General features: G+C 47.4%; 1 protein-coding gene across 5 annotated transcripts in view; it reads right to left on the reverse strand.

Moving 5' to 3' along the window:
- Positions 1-610: 610 nt before the first annotated feature.
- The window catches only part of COL4A6 (collagen type IV alpha 6 chain), a 274,981-nt gene continuing 247,722 nt past the window's right edge, over positions 611-27,869 (reverse strand). For 2 of the 5 annotated variants that reach the window (XM_003262182.4, XM_003262181.4), the window contains exons 24-45: positions 27,148-27,219; positions 26,766-26,873; positions 25,410-25,631; positions 24,877-25,038; positions 23,029-23,199; positions 21,840-21,983; positions 21,279-21,404; positions 20,628-20,809; positions 18,649-18,712; positions 17,594-17,668; positions 17,017-17,124; positions 16,816-16,923; positions 16,151-16,222; positions 15,701-15,826; positions 11,595-11,711; positions 11,102-11,263; positions 10,834-10,932; positions 9,121-9,267; positions 7,841-7,957; positions 5,471-5,662; positions 4,468-4,754; positions 617-2,267 (exon numbers count right to left, since the gene is read on the reverse strand). In XM_003262182.4, coding sequence (XP_003262230.2) covers positions 2,007-2,267; positions 4,468-4,754; positions 5,471-5,662; positions 7,841-7,957; positions 9,121-9,267; positions 10,834-10,932; positions 11,102-11,263; positions 11,595-11,711; positions 15,701-15,826; positions 16,151-16,222; positions 16,816-16,923; positions 17,017-17,124; positions 17,594-17,668; positions 18,649-18,712; positions 20,628-20,809; positions 21,279-21,404; positions 21,840-21,983; positions 23,029-23,199; positions 24,877-25,038; positions 25,410-25,631; positions 26,766-26,873; positions 27,148-27,219 — 3,122 coding nt within the window. In that variant the 3' untranslated portion in view covers positions 617-2,006. Of the gene's footprint in view, positions 2,268-4,467; positions 4,755-5,470; positions 5,663-7,840; positions 7,958-9,120; positions 9,268-10,833; positions 10,933-11,101; positions 11,264-11,594; positions 11,712-15,700; positions 15,827-16,150; positions 16,223-16,815; positions 16,924-17,016; positions 17,125-17,593; positions 17,669-18,648; positions 18,713-20,627; positions 20,810-21,278; positions 21,405-21,839; positions 21,984-23,028; positions 23,200-24,876; positions 25,039-25,409; positions 25,632-26,765; positions 26,874-27,147; positions 27,220-27,869 lie in introns of all 5 variants that reach the window. The other 3 variants (XM_012499010.2, XM_003262183.4, XM_003262184.4) reach the window with 3 other exon arrangements.

Below are 27,869 nucleotides of genomic sequence, written 5' to 3' on the forward strand. Positions count from 1 at the left end.
TTTCTTTTTTCCCCAGTATATTCCAATGGTTCAAAATTCAAAAGATGTAAAATGATATTCAGTGACTTGTCTCTCTCTGATAGGTCAGTTCCCTCCCTTGGAAATTCCTAATGGTATTAATTTCTTGTTTATCCTCTCAGAGGATGTATTTTATACATGTATAAATATATGCACACACACACACACACACACACACACTCACACAGCTTGGATTTGATTTTAATGACTTTAACATTCTCTACTTTTGTTTTATCTACAAATGATCCTAAGGCCACAGAAGTATGAAAATGCCTTTCTTGAACTCTTTTTTTATTCAAAAAATTTATTATTTTTATCAACCTACATCATGCTTTGATATGTTGAACTCTAGCGTGTGACAGGGATAAAAGCAGGCATGGCCTTATCTTGAAGCAGCTTATGGGTTTGTTGACTGTTAGAGGACTGTTTCAGCCCTTTGGCTTTGATCATCTTCTAATTTTTTCCTGCCTCAGTGTTTTGTTATAGAGTTCAACTTGGCAGTAACAGAAACCTCTCAGGCTCTGAGAGGGACTCATAAATTGCAGTGAGATGGACATTAGAAAAGTTTTCATAAAAGAACATCAAAAGAGTAACATGATCAGATTTCATTTATTTTATTTGCTATGTACAAAACTGACACCATGCTTATTACTCAGGAGGTGAAGATAACAGTAATTCAGATTATACTGATTATGCTTTGTCTGTATTGGCACAGTTTATATAATACTTAAGGAAACAGAATCACCTGGAAGGAATTGCCTCATGTCAACACAGCTAAGAGTGTTCTGGAAAACTGGTAATTAAAGAAAATGGCTAAAACAAATTCCCCCAAACAGAATACAATGTACTGCATAGCCGATTCAGGCTTGCTTTAGGTCTGCTAACTGCTCAAGAGAAGAGTGTGCTAGATTTTTATGAGGTTTAAAAAAACATATTAAAATAGTTTAATAGGCTACCTGTGAAAGAGCAATTGGATAACCATTTAACAGAAAGTCTTTAACATATTCAGAATACAAGGAAACCAACACTGTGGCTTCAGTTTGCCACATTGCACACATCTGGATGGCATTTGGAATAAACAGGGACTTCCGAGAAATTGGGATGTGGGATTTACCTTTTTGTTCCTGGAGTCAAAAGCAAAACTCACACATCCTTATGCACCCACCCCTCTACTCCTGGCCCAGGAAAAAAGGCTGTCATTCTCATTTCCTTTGATAGGCTTGGCCACATTTGTTGCATCCTCTGCTTTACTTTGAACTAGGCCACGTCCTCTGTCTCTGGCTGGAGGGGGAGCCGGCAAGGAGGAGATGGTTTGTCTAGGACCATATGCCATTAATGACCACCACCCCCAACCCAGCTGCTGGCCTTCAAGCCTCCCTAAGCCATATGGGGCCCAGTCTTGCTCATTCTAGAGAGAGCTAAAGCTCACCCTGGGCTACTGGGTGGCTCCTCATTTCAATTCTCTTGCCTGCCCTAGACACAGTGGGCCTCCTTGAAGAGTGAGGACTTGCCCTGTGCAGACTTGAGCCATCCATGAATGTTCAGTTAGAGAATTTAAGTGTGGAAACACTGGGTTCTGGTTTAAGCCAAATAATGTGTGCTGACCTCTGTACATGAAGAAATGACTGATGAGCGATTAGGAAGAGCTTTCCGATCAAGACAGTGAGGAGAAAGCTAGCAGTCTAAGACAGCGGTGGCCCATCAAATCTTTCTGAGGTAGCCGTGAATAGTCACACAATCATCCAAATCAAACAGTAGCACCAGCTTGACAGAAACGGGACAGCAGATCTCAGCAGGGTGGGCTCATCTCTGTGGACCCAAGGGCTGGGGTGACGAGTGTCTGGTAGTCTAGCCCAAATGAGACTCCAATGTACAACTTGACAGATAGGCAAAGGGGCTCAGGCCTTCCTTCTTCAGACCATTCAGGTTTGTGAGGTGACTGTTGTGAGGGGCAGGGGAGGGCAAGGGGCAGAGTGGCAGGTGCCACCCTACAGGCTTTTCATACACACCTGGCAGCGACTGACTCGACTGTGGAGCTGCCCAGCTTTCAGCGTTTCAGACACAGGCAACTCCCCAAACTGCTGCCTCTCCTCCACTGTGGTCAACCAGAAACTGTACTTGTTTGCAAAGTAGTGGCAGGTGCCTCGGGCACCACTGCACTCGATGAAAGGAGTGGCCCGAAAGTCCTCTAGGCAGGAGCCAGGTGAGACCAGGGACTGGCCTCCACCCTCGGCACCAGCGGCAGTGTGCTGAAACAGACAGGAGATTAGTGCGTGAGCTGTGCCTGCCAAGGGTTGGTGTGGGGAAGGGATGGGTGCTCCGCTGCTACAGGGGCACATGAGCTCCATTCCTAAGCCCTGGTTCCTTGTCTCAGCCCCTACTTCAAGCCAGCATACCAAGAGCTGTGTTTTAGGGGCAGGGGCTGCTTGTCCTCCCTCATAGCAGCTTTCAGGGCCAAGAGTGCCCCCTCCAAGCTCCCTAGTGCCCTCCTAACCCATTATGTGGGCAATGACTACATGTCAAGCAGCAATTCCCAAACTGCTACTGTCCCACTGGGTTCAGAGGTGTGTTAGGTACCCCCTTGCAACATTTCCTCAGACAAATGGATCTGAGAAAAGCTGAGTGAAGGAAAATTCAATAGGCTTCTGGACTGCAGTTCTCAGAGCCCTCTCTCAGCCATGCATTGTACTCTAAGAAGGGAAAGGAGGACAGTCCAAAACCTACTGAAGTTCTCCTTAATTTGTTGTATTTGGCCCAAATGCCCTGGCCCTCACCTCGAGGGCTCCCTCAGTATTCAGTTTCAGGGCTACACATGAGCTGGTGGTCTTCAGTTACTATTCCCATAGACAGCAGCTCCTGTCTCTCCACACTCCTGCCTGCCTCTCTTGGCTTTAGCTGGGCTATCATCTGGACCGCAAGGAGATAGAGAAGAGGCCTAATACACAACCGTGTCAGCAAATGGCCAATGAGACAAATGCCCAAGTTGGCACACAGGGACTCCTTACTTTGCAGAACTTTGCAAGAGTGAGAGTCTCCATGGGACCTTTCAGGTGACCTTTCCTGACAACTGAAGCATCAAAATTTTCCTCACTTTGACCCTGAGAATCAAAAGCTTTCTAAAACGCACACCACATTTTCCTGCTTTACTAAGTAGCAGACACTAGGTTATTTTAAACTTTGCAGATGAATCAGGCTCGTCATTGTGAATGTCAGTTTTTGTGGGGGATGATTATGCAAGAGCCCCATACCAAGGGGTACAGCCTGTAGAATCCTTGGGCCTCCTTTGAATTATTTTACCCTTTTTAATAGGTATGTCTCATTGCTTCAAGATGCCTTGCTAGGCAGTCCAACTTCTCACCTGTACATATCTTCAGGAATAATATTCTAGTATGTTAGAATTAATGTGTAAAGGAAGAGTAAAGAGATTCTGAATAAGGGCCAAGAGCCCTCCCATAAGCAGGGCACATGAGATTTAGTACACAGCGTTTGTACCATTTCCTGTGGAAGCTCAGGGGCCTCTTCTTATTTCCCGGTCAGGGTGGTGGACAGGACAGAAGGACAGGTGAGGTGATTCTGTATTACATTGGGATAAACTGTCCAATGTCCAAAGACAGAGCATAACAACGAAAAGTACCTTTCCCCAGGTAGGTACGCTAATGTTGGGGAGCCTGCAGCTTTGGCCACTTTTTAAAGACACTCTCTCACCATCTCACCCTTGGCAATTCAACAGAGAAGCTCTGGCAAGGCAGAGTACTTCAATGGGTGCCACAGTGATTTTCCCTGGGGGATGTCCTGACCCTAAACCTGAACTTTTATTTGAAGGAACATCCCCAGGTATTCACAGGATATTATGTGAGGGACTTGATGCCTCTTTGGGCCTGCAGATATTCTTTTTCTTAGCAAGACACACAGCATGGCTGGCTGCTGCCTTCGCACCGAAATGGAGAGGCAGCAAAAATACCAGCAAGGACATATAAACACAGCATGCACTCATCAAAGCCTTTTGGGAGGAGATGGCAGAGGCCAGAGGGATCTGGCAGGGTGGAGAGAAGAGGGGACAGTGCCATGGCTGGGCTGATTAGTGAGACTGTGTCCTGGCCCCGAGTGGTGACAGCCTCTCCCTCACTGTCCTCCCAGATCTTAGTGTGTTTTGCTCTTCCTTTGGGTGTGGCATAACTGAAGCGGGCATGGAGACGGCGGGGCATTGACCTGTGACTCACAGATATTCTAGCCCCTGAACCACTGGGTGCAAACTGCTGTCTTTCCCCTACACCCATAACTACCTGCCATTCATGCAGAACTGGGTTCTCCATTCTTTAGCCAAGCCCAGTCCAAGCATTTCTCTTCTTTTCAAACTCTATGCTTTCTACCTGGTGTCCCTTGAGCCTGGGAACCAGTCCAAGGGACCCTTTGCCTCCAACTGGGGGAGGGGACAGTGCAGGACCTTACCATGAGGAAAGAGTACCCAATCCAGAGGCTGCGCCAGCCCAGGGGGCACTGCGGGATGGTGATGTCCTGGCTGTGCACAGCAATGGCTTGCGAGGGTGCCTCACACACAGAGCAGCGGCTGATGTACTGGGGAATCTGGGTCTGGCTGACAGGCATCATGGGGATAGGGGCGGTAGTGGAGAGCCAGTAAGATTTATCATTGCGCCTGGCATAGTGGCACACCTCGTTGATGTTGCAGTAGATGAAGGGCATGGTGCTGAAGCGGGGCAGACAGGAGCCAGCAAAGCCTGGAAGGAGAGAAAGTGGGCAAGGGCAGGGGAGGTCTGGCTGAGGGGCTTTGACGAGATGGTGGTTTGGGTTTACATCCAACCACTTGCACCAGACTGAGGCAGCCCTCTCCTTCCAATCCTGTAACATTGTACATGTGCCGAAGTGTGTTGATCAAATTCTATTTTAAATGCATCAGGGAAATTTGATAATAACAAGAATCTTTTTATAAGCTGTATAATTCTGCCCTAATTAATCTGCTTTGAAAGAAACAGCATTTAATAGACTGAGTCTGCTTTTAAGATTTAGCACACCTGCAGACAACACAATTAATTCTCAGGTAATCATCATTGCCCTTCAGGTCATATTATTATTATTACTACTACTAATTGCTAATATTTAATGGATGCTTAAATGCCAAATGTTGCTCTGAGCAATGTCCATTGGGTGATTGATTCATGCAATCTTTCCACCAGCCTGTGTGATAGGTACTAGAATTAGCTTTGTTCCATTAAGGAGGAAGCCAAAGCCTAGAGAGGTTGAATAACTAATGCAGTGCACACAGTTAGTAAGTGATAGAGCCAGGATTTGAACACAGATCCACCTGACTCCAGAGCTGATGCTTGTAACTCACTACACAACAGTGGACCTAGAAAGAGCTAGGAGAAGAGAGGGGTTGGCTGTTGGTGTTTGTGGGGACAGGTGACCAGGGCTGACTGTCAGAGCTGGTACCTACCCAGGTCCTGGTTGTGGGCTTTCTCTTGCCCCTCCACAAACAGTAAGCTGTATCCCACCCACAGCTGGCTCATCCCGATGGGACACAGGGGCACCTGTTCCGACTGGCTGTGCTTTACCAACGTGTAGCCCACTCTCACGCTCTGGCCAGGCATTCCAGGCATCCCGAAGGGGCCTTGCTGCCCTGGAGCTCCTGAGAGAGACAGAGCATAAAAGGTGAGTGTGGTGCAGCTAATGATAACATCAGCTACTCACATTGTACCACACACTGTCCAAGGCATGTTATACACATGTATTATCTCACTCAATCCTCACGATGACCCTGGAAAATGGTATTACCACCCCAATTTTTAGATGAGGAAATTGAGGCTCAGATGTCCTACAGCTAGTAAGTGGTAGAGCTACAACTCTATCTCAGATGTATCCAGCTACAGACGCCCCATTTTTCAAAGTACATTGTTAGGCTTCCTTCCCATAGCCACCTGGCCTTGGGGTCGCTCTGAGTGGGGATTGGGGTGTGGAGAGGGATACTTCTCATGTCCAGCCTTGCAGGCCCTCATAGGAGATAACTATGTAGCTGCTGAATCAGAGGCATCGAAAGCAGAGTTAGGATTAGTAGGGTAAAATCTTGCCCTCCTCTCCTGCCCATGACAGACATGACAAATCAACTGCCACAGTTTCCCACCGAGCCTCTGAACTGTTCTCTACTCAGGACAACTAATTTGTCATCCCCAGTATAAAGTGGGACACAAATAGAAGAGGTATATGGACAGCCACACCTTATCTCAAGTGTTGTTATCCCTTGAACATCTCCCTCCCAATGTGTGTCAGAATCCCTGGGTAGAAAAGGGGAGGTACTGGATCCCTTCCTTACACCTTATACAAAAACTAATTCAAGATGGATTAAAGACTTACATGTTAGACCTAACACCATAAAAATCCTAGAAGAAAACCTAGGCAATACCATTCAGGACATAGGTGTGGGCAAGGACTTCACGTCTAAAACACCAAAAGCAATGGCAACGAAAGCCAAAATTGACAAATGGGATCTAATTAAACTAAAGAGCTTCTGCACAGCAAAAGAAACTACCATCAGAGTGAACAGGCAACCTACAGAATGGGAGAAAATTTTTGCAACCTACTCATCTGACAAAGGGCTAATATCCAGAATCTACAATGAACTCAAACAAATTTACGAGAAAAAAACAAACAACCCCATCAAAAAGTGGGCGAAGGACATGAACAGACACTTCTCAAAAGAAGACATTTGTGCAGCCAAAAAACACATGAAAAAATGCTCATCATCACTGGCCATCAGAGAAATGCAAATCAAAACCACAATGAGATACCATCTCACACCAGTTAGAATGGCCATCATTAAAAAGTCAGGAAACGACAGGTGCTGGAGAGGATGTGGAGAAATAGGAACACTTTTACACTGTTCGTGGGACTGTAAACTAGTTCAACCATTGTGGAAGTCAGTGTGGCGATTCCTCAGGGATCTAGAACTAGAAATACCATTTGACCCAGCCATCCCATTACTGGGTATATACCCAAAGGACTATAAATCATGCTGCTGTAAAGACACATGCACACGTATGTTTATTGCGGCACTATTCACAATAGCAAAGACTTGGAACCAACCCAAATGTCCAACAATGATAGACTGGATTAAGAAAATGTGGCACATATACACCGTGGAATACTATGCAGCCATAAAAAATGATGAGTTCATGTCCTTTGTAGGGACATGGATGAAACTGGAAATCATCATTCTCAGTAAACTATCCCAAGAACAAAAAACCAAACACTGCATGTTCTCACTCATAGGTGGGAATTGAACAATGAGAACTCATAGACACAGGAAGGGGAACATCACACTCTGGGGACTGTTGTGGGGTGGGGGGAGGGGGGAGGGACAGCATTAGGAGATATACCTAATGCTAAATGACGAGTTAATGGGTGCAGCAAACCAACATGGCACATGGATACATATGTAACAAACCTGCACATTGTGCACATGTACCCTAAAACCTAAAGTATAATAATAAAATAAAAATTAAAAAAAAAAGGGGAGGTAAAGGGCAGGGGGCCATCTGCAGTATAAAGTCAGACCTTTTAAGCACTGGAAGAGAGCCCAGAAAAGTATTTGGAACAGTCCTTTGCCTTCCAGAATGTAGGGTATCCCTTCACAGGCTCAGAGGGTAGTGGGGAGTGAATGGACTTAGAGCCCAGTTTTTGAGCATCTTAGGAGTGTCAAGCTCTATCATTGGGTTTATTAAGTTTCAGACTCGAAGTTTTACTTACCCCCTAGCCTCAAACCGTCCCAGACCAGCCCCCCCACCCGCCTCCTAATGTGGCATCATCAGACCTTCAAATCCTGGAGGGCCTTGCAGTCCAGGCAGACCGGGATCACCAAAAGCCCCAGGTGGGCCTGGGAGCCCACTGGGGCCATCTTTGCCGGGGATGCCAGGTAAACCTTTGGAGCCTGCAGGAGAGAAAGCCCAAAGGAGGGTACTCAATGTAGAGGGTCCCCAGGCACCTTCCCCAGGAAAGGGGACTTGTGTGTCATGCCCAAGACTCACTAGGAGACGGTGAACTGGCTGTCGACTTGGTGTGCACACTGCACATCAAGGCTGCAGCCGCCTGGGCTAGTTCTTAGTTCATGGGGGCATCTCTGCCCTGGGGCAGTGCCCTCAACTTAGCCTTTCTGAGCCCCTTCATGCCCACTTCCTCCTCCCTTCTTCTCATCCTCCCAGCAACATTGGAAATTATGCAGGGCAACGGCGAGCATCCCATATCAGAAATGAGGACACCGAGGGGGCACAGTGGCTCATGCCTGTAATCCCAGCACTTTGGGAGGCCAAAGCAGGCAGATCACCTTAAGTCAGGAGTTCGAGACCAGTCTGGCCAACATGGGGAAACCTTGTCTCTATAAAAAATACAAAAATTAGCTGGGTGTGGTGGCATGCACCTGTAGTCCCTGCTTCTCGGGAGGCTGAGGCAGAAGAATCACTTGAATTCGAGAGGTGGAGGTTGCAGTGAGGCGAGATCGCGCCAATGCACTCCCAGCCTGGGTGACAGAGCAAGACTCCATCTCAAAAATAAAAAAAAATAAAAAGAAGAAGGAGGAGGAGGAAGAAAAGAAGAAGAAGAGGAAGAAGAAGAAGAAGAAGAAAGAAGGAAGAAGGAAGAAGAAGAAGGAAGAAGGAAGAAGGAAGAAGGAAGAAGAAGAAGAAGAGGAAGAAGAAGAAGAAAATGAGGACACTGAGACCCAGAGAGACTTCTAACTTACTCCAATTAGAGGCCAGGTTTTCTGTCCCCCAGCTTTGGACTTTCTTCATTGTCTCATGTGGCCCTTTATTCACCACCACACTCCCTGCATCTGTCTGCAGCACATTAGAGAGGGGCGAGTGGTCTGGAGGAGCAACCTTGCTCTGCCCTCACATCCTCCAAAGCCAAATACCAAGTGCAACCACCCTGCTGGTCCTGCTGCCCTTCTTCTCCCCAACAGGAAGCTTGGGAGCTTTGTGAAGGAACAGAGGCAACGCTTGATGAAGACACACCCTTGGAGCTGGACATCCAAGCCAGCCTCTCAGCCAAGCTGTCTCAACTCCCCAACCAATCGCCTTTCTCTGGCACCCTCCTCACCTTGTAGGCCTACAGGGCCTTGAGCCCCAGGGTCCCCAGTGAGGCCAGGGATGCCATCGATCCCTGGTAGACCCAAGGGTCCAGGAGGAACCTGGACAGCTTCTGCAGTTGGTGTTTGTCCAGGAGCACCTTGGGGGCCAGAAGAGCCTGTGGGCAGGTGGGGGAAATAAGAACATCAGGCTGAGGCAGAGGGAGGTGACTGGGGCCCCAGAAGCCTTCTTTACTAACTTGCAATCAGCAGCTTTCTACCCTGTTTGTCCCCACAGGATATCTGGATATCTCCAGGATGGCACTGTGTGATATTATACAATGCCTTCTTTATCCATCTCTCTCCCAAGTGGCTGGGTAGCTCCAAGAGGGCAGGAACTGGGTCATATTCATCTTGTCTCCTCAGGGCCCAGCACTGGGCCCAGTGGGTGACAGGCAGTCCGGAGGCATTTGCTGCTAATATGGTGAGCTGAGCCTTCTCTCAGGGCTGGGGTGGCTGGTTTGCTCACTGGTTAGAACACAGTGCCAAGGAGGCTGAGGGGATGTTTCTAACCCCAGAGGTTCAGTTGGCATCCCAGCCTAGGAACCCGGCGCCAGCCAGCTGCCTTTCTAATAGCATAATTTGCTTAGTAAGTCACTGAACAAGTATTTCCCCAGCGCTTATTATATGCCAGGGTCCTGGTAGCTCTGGGAATAGAGCAATGAATATGACAGACATTTATGGAGATTATGGTCTGGTGATGAAGATGAATAATGCCTAACTTGACAAATACTGTTAATCTGAGTGCAAGTTGGGAGAAGTGCTGTGGAGGAAAGGACTAACACAGGGACACTGGGAGGGAGCAGAGGGTGGTATGGGGTGGAGGCATCTGTTTTAGAGAATGATCGGTGGCCTTTTGCAAGCAATGGCATTTAAACTGAGACCACTAAAACATTAGAAGGACTTTGCTATTTAAAGAGTAGAGGGGCAAGTGCGCTCTGGGAAGTAGAAGTAGCATGTGCAAAGGCCCTGTGGTAGGCCAGGACTCAAGTGTTTTTGGATAACTGAAAGAGGCCAGTATGGCAGGAGCACAGTGAGCAGCAAAGGGGAAGGGCTGGCCATGAGGATGAAGAGGGAGGCATCACACAGGGCTTTGCGGGCCATGGTTAGTTCATTCCTATGCCATGGGAAGCCACTGGATGATTTATGTTTTTATAAGCTCTTTTTGGCCACTATGTGGAAAAGTGACTGCTAGGGTGGGGGGAGGAAGGGTGCTGCATGAGAACTATTGGTGGCTTGGATCTGGGGGTAGCAACCAAGGTACTGCGAGGTGAACAGATGCAAGGCACATTTAGGAGGTACAAGCCTCAGGGCTTGTTACTAGATTGCATGTGTGTGAGTGGGGGTGGGAAAGGATGCAAAAGATGGTTCTTTATTTCTGAATTGAGCAAACGGGTGGGTGGTGATCTGAGTGCAAACCCAATGCCCACTAATGCAGAGATAACACAGAGAGGCAGTCAGTAGCAGGATCCATGGTGGCAAGGCAGCAGTGGTCTTCAGTCCTGGGAGGTGATAGAGGCTGAAGGATCCCCAAGGTAGAGAAACTGCCTCTCTGGGGTACCTTGATCCAGCTGTTTTAGACTTCCAGGCTTTCTTGGCGTGGTGAGCAATGATGCCTGAAGGAACCTTACCACCAGGCCCCTCCCTGGAGCTCTGGATCAGCCCAGCACATGCTCTAAACTTACCTCTTGGCCCCGCCTTCCCCTTCATTCCGGGAAATCCTGGGTCTCCAGGTGGCCCAACCTTGCCTGGAGTCCCCATGAAGCCAGGCTCACCTCTCACGCCTGACAAAGTCCAAAGAAAGCAAGTCAGGTCCCGGCATGGTAGGGGTGGAGGATAGGCAGGGGCGAGGTAGGGAAGAACATCAGCCACCGGCCTGTCTTCACAGGACTGCAGGAAGGAGTCCTGGCCGTGGAGTGGGGAAGGGCCCAGCAGCCAGCCGAGCAGCCGTACCTTTCAGTCCTAGCTTTCCAGGGAGGCCAGAAAAACCTGGAATTCCTTGGTCTCCCTTAGGCCCTTTAGGTCCAGGAATTCCAGGGAAGCCAGGGTCTCCGGTGTCACCTTGATTCGAGGATGGCCCAGGGGGACCTGGAGGTCCAGGGGGGCCTGGGCGGCCTAGGGATAAGATCGGAAGAGGGGTGAGGGGCAGGTGAGCAGGTAGTATCCACTGCAGAAGGCCTAGGGACTGACAGGACTCCAAAGCCCATTCCCAGGACAGAGAATGTTCTCTCACCACCTGTGGGGTCCCAGTGCCCAGACTTTCCCAAACCATTTTAGCAAAATGCACTCGGCTCAAGTCCCCTGTGTCCCCACTCGAGGAGGGATGTGAAGCCAAACACACCCACGTATGTCCAGCAACAGGGACTTGGCTGCGCTGTATGCATAACTTCCCCAAATGTCAGACAAAAGGTGGTGGCTAGCCCTCTTTTGGGCTTCCTGTCTTTACCTCGTTCTCCATCTAGGCCTGGTCGCCCGGGGTCACCAGGCTGTCCTGCTATGAGTGAGGGCAAGGAGATGCCTGGGGCACCGGGGAGACCAGCAGGGCCCTGGAGACCTGGGAAACCTGTAAAGAATAAATAAAAGGGGCTGGATAGGCTCCGTGTGCCCAGAAGATGGCCAGGCTCTTTCAGAGAAAATGGAAGCTCACACAGAGAAAATGGAAGCAGTTAGGTAGGAGCCAGACCAGAGAACGCCAGCAGAGGGCTCTTCTCCCTTAATCCTTCCTTCCCAGAAAGCAGACAAACAACTGACAAGGGCTCAGAGACTCCCCTTTTCCAGCTGGAGCTGCATTTTATTGGAAAGTTCTAGCTCCCTTACCTCACTGGTAATGGAAATATTTTAGGCCAATTTCCCCCACACCAGAAAGAAAAGAAGGCATGACTGAGCACCTGGACTTCTAAGTTTCCAAAGTGATTTTAAACCTACTGTCTGTGTCAAAAAACACCTCTTAAGTTATCCAGTTATGTCTGATGCTGCACAAAGGTTACAGAACATAGGCCCCAGGCCCCAGCCAGTCAGAACAGACACCAGGCCGATCAGAATGGAGGCAGCCAGAGTGCGGTGCCTCTGTGTCTTCTAGGGCTATCTTCTGCAATTTCTAGGCAAACTGGAAAACAATCTTTTATAGGTCATTCATGATATGAGCCAAGTGATTGCTTAATTGCCTATGGAACAAATGTCTCTGTACTAAATCCCTCCTCCCTTTTTGGCCAAAGAGAATAATCACTTATTACAATAGATACAGAATACTCATTTGCTGTAATTTTAATACTGATTTACATGTTTTCTGTTTGTGGAACTATTTCTATTGTAATATGTTCAAAACCAAAACTTTCATCTGATCACCGAAGATTTATTTAATGTTCACATATCAAATACATAGATGGTAATCTTGATGGGAAAACACAAATGTAGGTGTTGATATTATACATGTAGCATGGAAGATATATATTTATTACTTTGGGATATTCTAGAAGATATTCAAATGAAGATAAATGGATTCAAACTGGTTGATAAACTGTTCTGGTGGTTGAGATTCTTAATTTTTGTTTTCGACAAGAAAATCCAAAAATGTTAATATCGAATTTTATCTTTTGTGACAAGAAAAATGCAAAAATATGCTGAATTTCTCTTATTAAGGTAAATCCATGAAAATTTATAAAAGTGATGGTAGATTTGGGTGTTTTTAAATAGCTCATTAATTAATTGAGTCTTGAAATTTAGACAAGGAAAAAACAAATTTTGAGAAAAGTCTCTCTAGGTCTCTTAGGTCCAGAAAAAAAAAACCCACAAAAATAAAACTAGTAGCTAAGCCACGTGGTGGTACTCATGGCATTGTTACTTCTGGTTTGGCGAACCTTTGAAATATTTTTCTTTATCCCTAGGGTAAAAATCTGAAAAGAAAGACATATTGTATACTTTTTTTCTGAAAATATAGCTCTACACATATATTATGTATATATACATATAAAGCATATATATATATAGCTTATATACATAAACTGAAATTATGCAAAACTAATAAACAAGTGTAATAGAGTAGGCAGTGGTGGGCAGTACACAAATTATAAAAGTTCCCATGGCAGTTTTTGCAGACTCTTTCTCCCTTTACCTGTTTCTTGATTTTATAATTACACTTATGTGTTATTAAACCTGAAATAAAGGCACTACTGACTTCAAGTATTGCAAAAAGCTCATGCATTTCTTTAACAATAAAACACTTTAAATGAGCAGATGAAAATGCAAAACATCCCATTTTTCCAACTCAGTCCAGTTTCAAAGCCTTGAAAAAACAAAATATATCAATGCAGCCTCTACATATTTAGTGCAAATATGAAAACAAATAGTATCATTGAAAGTTATTTAGATAACGGTACTGTAATGAGGGATTGCTCTATGAAGTTTTTTTATTGGTTAGTTTGTTTGAGATAGGGTCTTGCTCTTTTGCCCAGGCTGGTGTGCAGTGATGTGGTCAGGGCTCACTGCAGCCTCAACCTCCCAGGCTCAAGCAATCCTCCCACCTCAGCCCCCGAGTAGCTGGGATTACAGGCACACACCACTATGCCCTGCTAATTTTTGTATTTTTTGTAGAAACAGGGTTTCACCATGTTACCCAGGCTGGTCTCCAACTCCTGGGCTCAAGCAATGTGCCTGCCATGGCCTCCCAAAGTGCTAGGATTACAGGCATGAGTCACTGCACCCAACCACTCTATGATGTTTTCTTAGGAGTAAATCATCATATTGCACTGACTCCCACTGTCAAATCAAAGATAGGTTCCTGTGGGGGGGGGGGGGGATGGTATGATATTTCTTGTATTCTTTTTAAAGAAATTGTTTTAATTAGATATTGAGAAGACATGACATGATATTTATAATATGCAAAGAATAATTCAGATACAATGAACACTTGTGTTTCAACCACTCAACTTAAGAAGATGTCACTTGTTTTGAATTTCCTTGTGTGCCCTCCACCCTCTTCCTTCCCTCCCTCTCAGAGGCAATCGCTCCTCAATTTTGTTCATCATCCTCTTCCTTTTTCTTCAGTTTGACCATGTATATCTCTAAACAATGTATTGGTTGGTTTTGCTTATTTTTGAACATTTATTGATGGAATCATACCAAATGTATTCCTCCATGACATGTTTGTTTTTTGCTTAGTGCTATGTTGCTGAAATGTATCCTTCTTGACCTGTGCTGTTTACTACATGCGTAATTGTGATTTTATTATCTCAGATAGCTAAAGAAAATGAATAATCTAATGACCATCAAGATTTGAAAACAAAAGAAAATGTCCCTGTGCTTTTATCCAGTCCCCTCTTCCATATATCCTATGAAAGAAGACAGTCTCTGGGCAGGCTTGGACCCTGCCTTGAGCCCTTCCTCTGGAGAAGCTGCTGGCTTTCAGAAAAGAACAGTTTGGTCCAGATCAAAGGGAAGAAGACACATAGAAACAGCAGATGCATCAATTTAAAATGCAGCAGGAAATGAATTAATATATGAATATAGTCCCTGGGAAACATACACACAGTACACAAACATGCACATAAACAAAATGCAGTGAGACCTCAAGCCCCAGAGCAAAGAGAAACAGGAAATTTTGCAAATATGATTTCCCCAGGTAACGTACAATAATATTCTTAAGTATATACCATGTGCCAGGCACTGAGCTTTTGTATATCTTACCTCGCTCCTCATTGATTCCTCAAAAAACCTATGAGGTAGGTTCTGTTATAATGTTCATTTTATAGAAAAGGAAAACTAAGGGCTCATTTGGGATTGAGGAACAAGTAACTTCCTTGTTTAAAGTCGTATAGCTAGTGAGAGGTATAGCTTGAATTTGAACCCAGCTAGTCTGGTTTCAGAGCCCATACTCTTAACCATGATGCTATGGTGAATTCATTTCCTGGTTAACATGGAGTGGAATGTACACGGGTTTTTGGAACTTTCCTGAGGAAAAGTTGAAGAACACAAGTCATTCTTACTTTTTGAGAGGGAGACTTAGAAAGGGACTTCAGGCCATGTGATGAGTCAGGGGCCGAGATTAGGGTAGAACCTGCTTTCTAGTAAACCCAACAAATTCTAGTTGAGGGTATGCTGTGGTTCTGTCCTGTGGAGACTCGTATCATCTTAGTCTTGGGATCCTTCCAGCAGCCACACTGTCTTCCCAGGGCCCTGGGAGTGCCATCCACACTGGACACTGAGGAAATGCCAGCCAACCTCTCACTAAATGGACAAGCCCTGTCCCTCAGGACCAATAATTCCAAGCTCTGACCAAGCATGCCAGAGAGGCTTGAGGTGAGTAAGGAGGAGCAGAAGAGAATCTGGAGGCCAAAATGGACTTGGTGAACTGTACCCTGACAGTCTTCACTGGAAAATGCTAAGCACAGCCTATCCTCTCTTTCTCAGCAGTCATTCCCACTGGGTTGTGAGACTCCCAGAGATGTGAAGACACTCACAGCCCAACCCTGTGAGCCACATGGCCCTGCTGTACCCTAAATCTGACTCTCCCAGCAAGGCCTCACTCAGCCTCTACAAGGCCTGACTTGGACTCACCTTGATCACCTTTTTGCCCTCTCAGGCCCGGCTTCCCTGGAGCTCCGATGCCAATTCCTGGATATCCTTTTTCTCCTTTGGGTCCAGGGAGACCAGCAGGCCCGGGCACACCGGTGATACTAGGTCCTAGGAGGAGATGCAGGGGTAGGGGGCAGACCTCAGTGGAGGTGAGGCCTTCCTGCCTAGCTCAGTCGCCTGTGGCCTGAGAAGCCTGACTGACAGACACCAGAGGCAGAGTACTGAAGTAACAAGAAAGAAAGTTAATTTGAATAGAAGAAAAAACCCCATCCTCTTTCTTCTCCATATCAAGGGACCTCAAATTGGAGGTTGATAAGGAAAGCTATGAGTCCAAGGATATGGGATACACCACAGTTGAGAATTCATGGCCAGCCCTTGCCAGGTTTCTGGAAGAGCTGATGCCCTCCTCTTCACCCTGAGGGTCTTCCTAACCTGGAGTGCCATGGGTACCCTTGGTGCCCGGAAGCCCATTCAGTCCATGTAAACCAGGAAATCCAGGGAAGCCTGAGGGGAGAGAATGTCAAAAATGGCTCCAGCAACTCTGAATCATGAAGCATCAGCAAGAGGTAGCTACCTGCCCCCAAAGGCATTGCGAGGTCCTTATTTTAAAGTCCTGGTCTTTTTTGAGGTATTTACTTAATGCCTTAAGGGAGAAGGAAACACTCCCAACCTGTATCCTACACCATTAGGTCCTCATGACTCTTATCAGAGACCAATACAGCTTTAGGAGTAAGATGGCAGCTCATTAGGTATCTTGAAGAAGAACTCAGAGTAGCAATGTCAAGACCTTGAGTTGTCAGCTCCCAGAGACTGGATCCAGAAACTCACTGCCCAATCTCTAAGTCAGGGAAAGGCTACACATGCCAGGACAATTGCCTTCCTTGCTAGCTCTTCTCTTCATGGATCCCATATTCTTCTCTTCCCACTCATGCTTGCCTGCCTTCATTACTCTTCATCTTCCTTTCCCATGATTCCTCATGTCCAATAACTTCTGCAGGCATGGCTTAACCCTAGCTAGTATCTTCTAAGATAAAGTAGTTGGTGTCCTTCATTGAGGGAAAGACTTTTCCCCACTGCCTGCTCCCAAATACACATACCTTTGGGTCCTATTAATCCGGGGGATCCTAGGGGCCCAATTGCCCCTTGATGACCAGAAGAACCTGGAAGTCCTGGTTCTCCTCTCATGCCGGCAACTCCTGGAAATCCTAAATGTGAAAACAAGGCAGAGGTTCAGAATGGGGCGTGGCTTGAAGCTAATCCAAACTCTTTCAGAATAAGGTTATCACGTGGCATGGTACCTGGAGCTCCAGGAAGGCCAACATCTCCAGAAACACCAACTTTTCCATCTTCACCTTTGTTTCCAGGGAAGCCTATATTGCCTATTAGTCCATCTTTTCCTTTTGTACCTATAAAACCAAGAAAAATGCTGAGTGATTAGGCCATATTTCTAGCAGTGTATTCCTCCATGGGAAAGAGTAGATTCTGAATTGCTGAAGGAGCTAGACCCAATGAAGAAACTCTAAAAAAGATAGTGGCGGCTGTTTTCACATTAGAAAGGTGCCTTACAATTGAGAAGCAAGTAAATTTGTTATGAGTATCCCTTCAGAAGTGGGAGCAATGAGTGGAAATGTTCAAGAAGGGCGGTTTAGATAACAACTTCTAAACTAAGGGGATGTAGGCCATTATCCCAAAGGTCTTTGCCAGTCTATGAGTCTTGAAGGTAGAGTAGGCTGATTTGCTTGGGGAATTGATAGATAGGAAATTTTCTGCACTGGACAGAAGTTGCAGAACTTGGGGTTGACCTCCAGAATTCCTTCTAATCCTCAGTTTTGTGGAGTCTGTGAGGCAAACAAGACAAAAATATAGCAACCTTACCTTTAAAACCAGATTCACCAGGCTGTCCCTTGGGTCCTGGGCTACCGGAAATTTCAGCTGTCTGGCCGTTGTCTCCTGAGGATTCCAATACATTGTTTAAATGCCCAGGAGAAGCTATAGCTCATTTTGCACCACTGAGATCTTTTGAACACAATTTTTTTTTCATATTCAGTGTAGCCAGAGGATCTGCTTGACAAAATTATCTATTGGGTAAAAAGTGATGAACCACCATCCAGGAGCTGGGATGCTGCTACCAGACATACAGCATATCTCCATTGGGAAACACATCACTAGGCTCAGTATGGGCAGAGAAGATGGTAGGCAGGGCCCTCAAACATCACCAGAATGGAACAGTGATGCCAGCAAGAATGGGAAATTTTCCTGCCTAGCGGGCTGGTGGTTTATCAAGGGAAGAGACTGGCGCCGAGGTTCTCCTCGCTGCTAAGTCTGGAAAGCAGATGGGCAAAACCAGAAAGCCAAAGGACAGCCTTTTCCTTGGATCCATGAAAGCCACAGAGAGAGATCTTGGTAAGTACCACTGTTTGTTGCATTGTCTGTGAGGAACAAGGACTGCAAAAGGGGTTTGGCCAAAGAGAAAATGTAAATTAATTCACTTTCCCCTAAACGCAGACTCTCCACCACCCCTCACAAGAGACCCTTGGGCTGGCCAGGTGCAGTGGCTCATGCCTGTAATCTCAGCACTTTGGGAGGCTGAGGTGGGCAGACCACGAGGTCAGAAGTCTGAGACCAGCCAGACCAACATGGTGAAACCCGTCTCTACCAAAAATACAAAAATTAGCCGGGCGTGGTGGCGAATGCCTGTAATCCCAGCTACTCGGGAAGCTGAGACAGGAGAATCGCTTGAGCCCGGGAGGCAGAGGTTGCTGTGAGCTGAGATTGCGCCACCACACTCCAGCCTAGGTGACACTAGGTGACAGAGCGAGACTCTGCCTAAAAAAGAAAAAAAAAAAAAAAAAAAGGAGAGACCCTTGGGCCTGCTAGAGATCTACCTTGCTCTAGAAGAACACATTAAAAGAAAAAAAAATGCTCCTTACCTTTCAGGCCTGGGAGACCAGATGCTCCTGGGAGTCCAGGCGACCCTCTGATACCTTGTGAACCCTTCAAAGCAATATGGGAATTGTCATTTCTGCCCAGAGCTCAGGGCTGCCCACCCTCTTACTCCCTCACCCCTCACCGAGCCACTGACAGAGAGATGTCCATCATGTATTCTGTGGCAAGGGTGGACTGTGGGCTGGAAGTGGGGATGTTACGTCCTGCAAACGGGAAGGTGATGAACAAAGGGCAGAGCACATACTTAGGGTTTGTAGGGGAAGGATTCGATCCCACTGCTTATCAAAAATGGGAATCTTAGGAAGTCACAGTGTGGCCATTCTAGCGAGTCTCTTAGAAAATGCAGAAGATGACAGGCCAGGCACTCTATGGACTCAACACACAGTTGGCTACCACTGTCCTTGCCAAAGCTCTGGAGCCATTATGCACAGGAAGAAGTTTCGCTTCACCCTGCAGGGTTAGGCCTCTGCCACAGGTTCCGCAAGGAACACAAGGTCTTTCTGCCACCAGGTAGCGGGTGGTATGTGTGCAGGTGCTGGAGTCTGAATTTGGGCAAATGTTACCATTTTCAGAGGAAAAGCTGCCTTCACTGGCTAATGTCCAACACAGTATCTGAGTCTGGGAAGTGGCTATGTCAGCTGCCATCAGCAAAGTTCTTTTCTTGATATCTGCTATGGTTTTGGTTCATTTTGAGATGTACCCAGTATCCAGTAAAGATTTATGCCACTTAGTGCTTTGGGCAGGAGGCTGAGTACTGGGCTGGGTCACTGTGTGCACTGGACCACTACCCAGGACACCCCTCCATTGTGGCTGCTTCCTTGCCCGGCTTCATCAGGCACATTGCCATATCTTCTAATTCTGAGCCTCTGTTCATGTTGGGACTTCTCCTAGAATGCATTCCCACTTTGTTTTCATCCCCCTAGAATGTAAGTAGTCAGGACTATCCAGTCTAGAACTATTTATTTTCAATTGCTTCAGGTGTGTGTGTGTGTGTGTGTGTGTGTGTGTGTGTGTGCGCGCGCGCGCGCATGCACAATGTTCTCTCCATCAGATGGGCTGACACTTCTGAAGTTCAGAGACTTTGCCTGCAAGGAGCCCAGGTGTTCTGTGATTCAATTCATTGAGACCATTTGATACAGCTGCTATTTACGCAGAGCCGGCTGTGTGCCAGACACAATGTTAAGAGCTTTACATGTGTCATGTCACTTAACCCTCCCTACTGTCTGAAGCCTATTTAAATATTATTCCCAATTTTTACAGATGAGGAAAGTGAGGTTTGGGTAAGGTAAACAGTGTGCACAAGATCACAGAGCTAATGAGCAATGGAGCTGAGGTTCAAATCCAGGTTGGTCTCATTGCTAAGCCACCTCTTCCACCTTGCCTTGTAAGAGCCCAGATAAGCTGGAGTTGATTCTTTGCTAGTCGTTGCACCTTGTGGAGCTTCAAAGACCTTTCTAGCAAAACATCAAGAAGTTTTTACGAATTCTTACAATGTGCCAGGCTCAACATGAAATGCTGGCAGTGGGGTGCAGAGAAGAAAGCATGTAAGGTAGTTCTTGTTCTCAAGCCATAACAATCTCATTGAGGAAGTCAGACCCACACAGAAGCAACTAGAATTGATGTCAGCAGTGATAAGTATAGAGTAGCAGCACGGTGGGAGCTCAGGGACTCCTGGAGGAGACGGTGCCTGGGCTGGGGACTGAAGGGCAGGCAGATATTGGATAATTGTAAAGGCAAGAGAAGGCTCTGCCAAGTCAGGGAGATGTGAACAAAAGAACAGAGGAGGAGATGTTCAGGAAGGGGTGGGAAGACCTGTCAGACTCAAGGAGAGAGCTCTTTCTGAGGACGTCCTGGGAGAAGGGGCTGAGAAGTAAGCTGGGATCAGAGAGGTGGGCAGTGGGGTATATCCCCCTGAGATGGGGGGCCTTTTCCGGTATAAAGACAAAGATCTGGTCGCACTTACACTTTCTCCTGGCATTCCTGGGAAACCTGTGATCCCAGAGGACCCCTTCAGGCCAGGTAAGCCCCGGATTCCCATGAAGCCAGGGGGCCCTGGCTTTCCACTAACTCCTTTGGTAATGCCTGGGAGGCCAGGAGGTCCAGGCAGGCCTGGTGGCCCCGGTCGACCAGCCTCTCCTTTGTCACCTATAAAAGAAATAAAAAGACTTGGAAAAAGACACTGGGCAAGAGAAACCCGGCTTGCCAAGATGCAGGTGCCTCAGGTCCCAGGCCAAGTGCAGGCTCAGGGAGCAGTTAGCTCAAAGGTGAAGGTGAAGTGGGGAGAGATGCTTTCAGTCTTATGGGGCATCGACAGAGTCGCTTCTGCTACAACACTGGGAAAGCAGCACAGTGCTCAGGCTCCTCCAGGGGTACCACTGCCTGTGGTTGAAAACCTCAGTTCTACAGTGGCAATAACAAATGGCAGTCTCAAAGTCCAGGCAGCCTTCAGGCCCAGGGGAGGCAGCCTTCTTGGACTCCTTGCTGCCAGCCACACTGCTGCTCTGAGGTTGGGGATGGGGGGGCTGTACTTCAGGGCCTTTGCTCAAGAAGGAAGCCAAGTTTGGTTATGAAGGCTTTCTTGAGCATTTCTCCTATCCATCCCCTGCCCCAGCACCTCTTGGACCAGGAAATCCATTGGATCCGGCTGAGCCTTGAGAGCCTTTGTCTCCTCTGAGCCAAAGGTTTGACAATGGACTTCTTGGACTAGGTATTCCGACTGGCCCCGGATTGCCTCTGTCTCCTGCAGGGATGGAGATCAGTGTGAGAAAGAGAGCTTAGATGCAGGGTCAGGCAAAGGCTGACCTTTCACATTTCTTCCCATACCACCACAGCCCTCTTTTGGGGCCTTTCCGTCTTATTCCCCACCCCTATTCCCCCAACTTCACATTTCTGTGTACGTCCTCTTCTACAAATCCCAAGTCCATCAGCAACTTTAGACTCTCCTCAAAACCTTCCTCCACTGGTCTTCTGGGAATGGGCACACATGGCCTCTAACAAGCAGTGTTAACTGAGAGGGGATTAAGTCTTTTGGTTTAAAAGGACTTAATTCAGAAGCCCCAAATTTTATTATCTAACATAGATTTGGTACAAACCACAGGAATAACCAAGTCAACAAACAAAATATATATATTGAAAAGCATGGGCAGCAGTTCCGGAATTCAATTCCCCAGCTCACCCTTTTCACCAGGAGTACCAGCGCGTCCAGATGGTCCCATTTTTCCAGTTGATCCTGGAATTCCCTTTAATCCTCTTGTTCCAGGAATACCAGGCAGACCTGGTATTCCTGGAAAACCTACGAATCCAACAGACCCCTTCTCTCCTGTTGAAAAACAAGAACTTTTATTATTACTCCTATTTTACATACAAGGAAATGGAGGCTCAGGGAGGTTGAGTAACTTGCCCAAAGTCACACAGCAAGGACGTTGCAGAGAAGGAATTCAAACCCAGGTTTCTCTAATTCCAAAATCTTAGTCATTACCAAACTCTTATTTATTACATATTATACTACCTTCCTGAATAGAGACACGGCACTACAAAATACAAAGGAAAGAAGTGGGCTCCTCTCGGCCGGGCACAGTGGGTCACACTGTAATCCTAGCACTTTGGGAGGCTGAGGCGGGTGGATCACCTGTGGTCAGGAGTTCGAGACCAGCCTGGCCAACGTGGCAAAACCCCATCTCTACTAAAAATACAAAAATTAGCTGGGCGTGGTAGCGGGTGCCTATAATCCCAGCTACTCGGGAGGCTGAGGCAGGAGAATTGCTTGAACCTGGGCGGCAGAGGTTGCAGTGAGCCGAGATCGTGCCACTTCACTCAAAAGAGCAAAACTCTGTCAAAAAAAAAAAAAAAATTGGGCCCCTCCCTTATGATTCACCAAGTTATAGCTCATGTGTGACACAGGAAAAAAAAAAAAAAGCCTAGGGCCAGGAGGCAAGCAGATGAGCTTTAGCCTGGTTCTGCTGCTAACCAGTTGTGTGACCTTAAACCACTCACTTTCCCTTGTTTTAAATGGAGATACCACCTGCCCAACTACCAATGGCTATCAAGGCAATCATAGGACGTGAGTGCTATCAGCCTCCATGGTAGGACTATGCAAACGAGTAAACCCAGTGTGGCTGGTACTGCCCAGGGCTTTGCTGACCATGATACTCAGCCTAGTGTCCCACCCAGCAGGCAGTGAGGGTGACTCACCTTGACCAGAGGTCCCCCTTTAGCACTAGACTTGTCCAACTATCTTGACACAAAAAGCCCTGTCCAAGTCCCTCCCCATTTCCCGTTCCTAGGCAGAGAGGAAGGAGTAAGCTGCGCAGCTGAAATGCTCCTTTTTGGCAACCACTGGTCACTTCACTGATCACTTCACTTACCTTTGGGTCCAGAGGGGGCTGGCAACCCAGCGACCCCTGGAGAGCCTGGGCTTCCTTTCAGTCCTACTAGGCCTGGATTTCCAGGAAGGCCTTTTAGCCCTGGCAGCCCTTTCTTTACAATTGATCCAGGAGGACCTTTCTTGCCTCTTGTTCCTTTCTTTCCAGGATGTCCTGAATCAGCACAGAAAAGAACACAGGACAGCTGTCAAGTGAGGCTCTGGCTAGATCTGGGCCACTGCCTATATCATAGCTTCTGATTGGTTTGGCTTGTTAGGTTTTGTAAATGGCCCTTTAACAATAGCACATGCAAACTGCTAACAGGCAGAGTTCTTAGTTGGCTGAAGCGTTAGCATCTACTACCCAGAGTGCCACGCCAATGGCTATTACTTCCAGCATGGCACAGTAGCTGGCAGGGAGAGCAAACCCCTTCTGATTATAACTTTTTGTCCCTTTGTGAATGTGGTTTACACTTTAGCCCCTGAATGGAGCTCTAGGAAGCCAGGGTGGCAAGTAGGCTCCAGTTTCCTGGTACTTCCAGTCTGAATCACGCCACAATGGCTGTTTCCTGAGCCAATCGGTGAAGTAGAGGTTAAAGCTGAGCTGTTGTTTCAGCCTCCCAGGGAGTCTTGGATACAGGGCTGCCCTTTTAATCCCTCAAGTAATCAGTTAAGTCAGCCAGTTCCTTGGCATTAAGGTTGAAAGACCCCCTAGTGCCAAGTACTGTAGAAACCCACAAGGCCCATTTGGTCTCCTAGGTATTCTGAGACGTCTTTCACCACGCTTTAAAGTTGGTCAATGGGATTAACCTCCTGAGCTGCTGCCAAAGTGGAATGTTCAGGTACAAAGCAAGGAAATTAAAAAACGAAAGGATTAAATCAATGACGACAGAGGTATTTGGGTCCCCAAGGACCCAAATGAATGGCTGACTTGGCTTTCTATGGATTGAAAAGCATCAAGTAGCTGCAAGCCCCAGGATTCAAATGGGAGGCTGTGACGGGAACTCCACAACAAGGGAAAAATTCAATGGGAGCCAACCCCACAGCAGGAGCTCAGGGATCCCTGGCCTCGTAAGCAAGGCCATGTTATAGTGTATAATCAGATACATTCCTGAGTGGCAGAGCCAGTGGGGGTGTTAGTCTGTGAGCTTGTGTGCTGTGTTTTCTCACTGAGGCAGCCTATGTGAAGATCTCAGAAACACAGAGAGACAACGGGAATAGAAAGGACATTAATGGCTCTGCAAATAACTCAGCTTCAGTCACTAGGCCAGGAGTAAGGGGCAGTTGGGAATGGTGCAGTCACCGAAGCAGGTTGAGGAGGGTGGTGCGAGAAAAAGGCAAAGCTGCAAACACGAGTCTGGAAGCAGCAAGTGTCAGGCCCCACTGCTGAGTAAAAGACACTTGGCCGTGGGTCCTTGGAGGCACGCTCGCCTGAGAGGCAGGCTGCCAGTGTGGTCACACTCTGCTCAAGCTTCTCCCCAACCAAAAGCAGGCTGCCCACAGCACCAGTGAAGGCAGTGGAGATGGACTAGACTCCCTCAACGATGAGGGTGGCTTCTCTAACTGGGGAGGTCGGGAGAGTTGAAACCTGAAAACTGGGCATGAGGCCATGGAGGAGGCGGGGGGAGGGGAAAGATTTGTGGCAATAGTTTGGAAGCTAACCTGCAGCAATCTGTTCTGCTTGGTACTGCAAGGGTGACTTGAGATTTGAAACTTGAGAGCTTAGGAAAGTCAAGTCTCATTCTAAATTCTGACCATGTCCCACTACTGCTATTGCCCTCCCGCCAGGGCATCTGGGCCCAGGGCCTAGCTGAAGTCTGTCAAGGTGGGACTCTTCCTCTGAAGGACCTACCTGAGATCCCTGGGAAGCCTGGTGCTCCTGGGAGCCCAGATTTGCCCTTGATGCCATATGGACCACTAGATCCTGGGGTGCCTGGCTGTCCCACCTGTCCTGGTGTCCCAGGGCTGCCCCGCTCACCTTTGGGGCCTAGTAAGCCAGGCTTCCCGTGCACACCTGATAAAAGAGAAGGGCAAATGATCACAGCCTGGAGAGACAGCAGTGAGTGGGTCAGCAAACCAACTTCCAGCACTTATCCCAGGTGCCACTGTCTTCTCAGCTCCAGCCCTGTTGCCATTCCCAGCCGTAACCCAGTCTTTGCAAGAAATTTGACTATTAGTTATGGTCACTTTTGGAATTACTAAGACGGTAAAGTTGACTCAGGCTATTTAAGGAAAATTTCACAAAAGGGAGGGACAGAATAAAATGTTTCATTTTAACCCCTTAATTAAACCATCGCCCCAGATTCATGCAAGTATTCATGGAAGTATACGAATTAATATAAGGCTTTCTGTAGACTGTTAAATAATTGGGGCAAAAAGGTTCACCCTTGAGTCCTGGAAGGCCAGAGTCTCCAAGAAATCCTTTGTCCCCTGTTAATCCTTGTAGGCCTTGCTCCCCCGGAGCACCATTTTCAGCACCAAAGATGTCACCAGTGGCTCCCTTGGAACCAGGTAAGCCTGGACTGCCAATCATCCCAGGCAAGCCATCTTTTCCAGGGAGCCCAGGAAACCCAGGCAATCCCTTCTCCCCACGAGGTCCAGGAAATCCTAAATGTAAAAAGGCGAACATAAAAGACCATGGCTGTTTAGAAGCAATTTGTCTGGGTACAGATCTCTGAGACAGGTTTTTCTAATGTGAAAGCTAACATATTAATGATATTTGTCACTTCTCTTGAAGGTCAGGAGTCTCTGTTCCTGCAAGGCCTTGTGCAGAGGCAGCGACTGCGCCCTGCGACCTGGAGGAGGTTCTAGTTCTGGGAGGCGGGGCTGTGGGCGGAGGTCCACAACCTGTTCCTGAGGGTCCTACAGTTGTCGAAGAACACACGCCACCCCATAGCATCCTAAGAAAAGTTCAACCTCTTCTGGAGTTCCCTAGCTTCTGCTGTCATGCCTCCTTCTTCTTGGGTGGGGAGAGGGTACTGGAGGGGACCCTGGAGCACATGGTCCAAGATGAGCCCCGAGCCCTAGAGCAGTGCGGTTCTCAAACCTGAGCAAGCATCACAATCACCTGGGGTAACAAGCAGATTACTGGGCCCATCCCCAGAGGTTATGATCAGCAGATCCTGCGGAGAGGCGGAAAATTTGCATTTCCATCAAGTTCCTAGGTGATGCTGATGCTGGCCCATGGAGTACAGTTTGAGGACCACTGGTACAGTGAAGAATCATGAAGCTCAAGTTGGAATAAGAGAGTGTGAGAAAAGGGATAGAAATGGACAACTTCCCTCTGACTGATGTCAATCTCTTTCACTGGCCCTTAAGGAGCTGACCCAGGAAACTCATAGAACTGGCAGACAGACAACCTGGTAGAGTCCCAGCTCTGTCACTAGTGGTTTAGTGATCTCGGAGAAGTCATTTCCCATCTGGGCCTCAGTTTCCTCATCTGAAAGTTAAGGGGTTGCCCCAGCTGATTTTGAACGGTCCTTATTGCTCTAATATGCTGTCATTCTATGGCTGTATGCTGTGTCTTGCCAGGGTATAAAATGAAACCATCCTACCTACACCAGAGAGCAAACTTTGCTTCCTGTAATTGGCAGAGGACTACCACAACCCAAATACACACACACACACACAAACACACACACAAACACACACACACAAACACACACACACAAACAAACACACACACACACAAACACACACACACACAAAGAGAAGCAGGTGAGGAGACACTCCTTTTCTTACCTGGTAATTCAGGAAGATGAACCAATCCTGGACTCCCTGGCTCTCCTTTATTTCCACTTGATCCAGGCTGGCCTGGGGTCCCAGGGAGGCCACGGGACCCTTTAGGGCCTGAAAACCCAAATGTAAGCAGTGAGGGGAAAGGAAAGTCAGTGTGCTAGGTATGATTTGTGATGTTCAGTCAAGAATCCCAGTCTCTTGGAGAGCCTCTCCTCGTCTCACCTCCCCACACTGCCCTCTCCAGCAGCCATCCTGTTTCCTCAATCCTCAAGCCTGCCCTCAGGAGGAATGTGGATCCCCAAATACTACTGGGCTATCCTCTGCTTCCTTTGCCTCATGGCCCTTACAAGAGTGTTTAGTGGCTTTCTCTGGCCTCATTCCATACCTGGGAATCCAGGAGTGCCTGGAAATCCTGATGGACCGTATGACCCAGGAATAATACAGGGCAGGGTGATTCCTGTAAACGGTAACATGTATGCATTCAGTGAACCCAGAGTCAGGGAAGATTTCTCCCTAATACGCTCCTTTACTTCTATTCCATTTAATAGGACAGCCAAGTTCTTCCCATTCAGCAGCTGGGAGCCCACATTGGAAAACCTTGGCATCATTAGCTCTGGGGAGTTACAACCAGTACAATTGCTTACAGATGAGAATGCTCCTAGTGTCCAAGTGCTAGGATATCACTTATCAAACCACTGATGCCCAGGGGCAAACAGTCACCTATGCAGCAGATGTTACCTAACAAGTTTTCTTAGAGATTGCCTGTGCAGGAACAGCAGCAAACAGCAATTGCCTACTCACCCTGCCCTCAGATAGAGCCTCTCCCTAGGATGGGTGTTGGGGGTTAGTCCTAATGGTCCATTATGCTTATATGACTAGATTAGAGGGTTTGAAGCCAAGATCCCTCAAGTTCTCATGTTTACCCTTTCCTTGGAATGAGGTTTTCCCCAAACCACTGGGTTCTTTTGATGCACTTCATTTGGGATCTGCTGAAACCTATTGATTGTCCTTGGTCAAATGTGCCAGTATGACTGTACTATGCAAACACTTACGACCACTCTCTTGTCTGTGACAGGCAAGTGGTGACCCTTCCTTCAGCTCCTTATT

Source organism: Nomascus leucogenys, chromosome X (assembly GCF_006542625.1).
Source record: "Nomascus leucogenys isolate Asia chromosome X, Asia_NLE_v1, whole genome shotgun sequence".
In the NCBI taxonomy this organism is placed as follows: Eukaryota; Metazoa; Chordata; class Mammalia; order Primates; family Hylobatidae; genus Nomascus; species Nomascus leucogenys.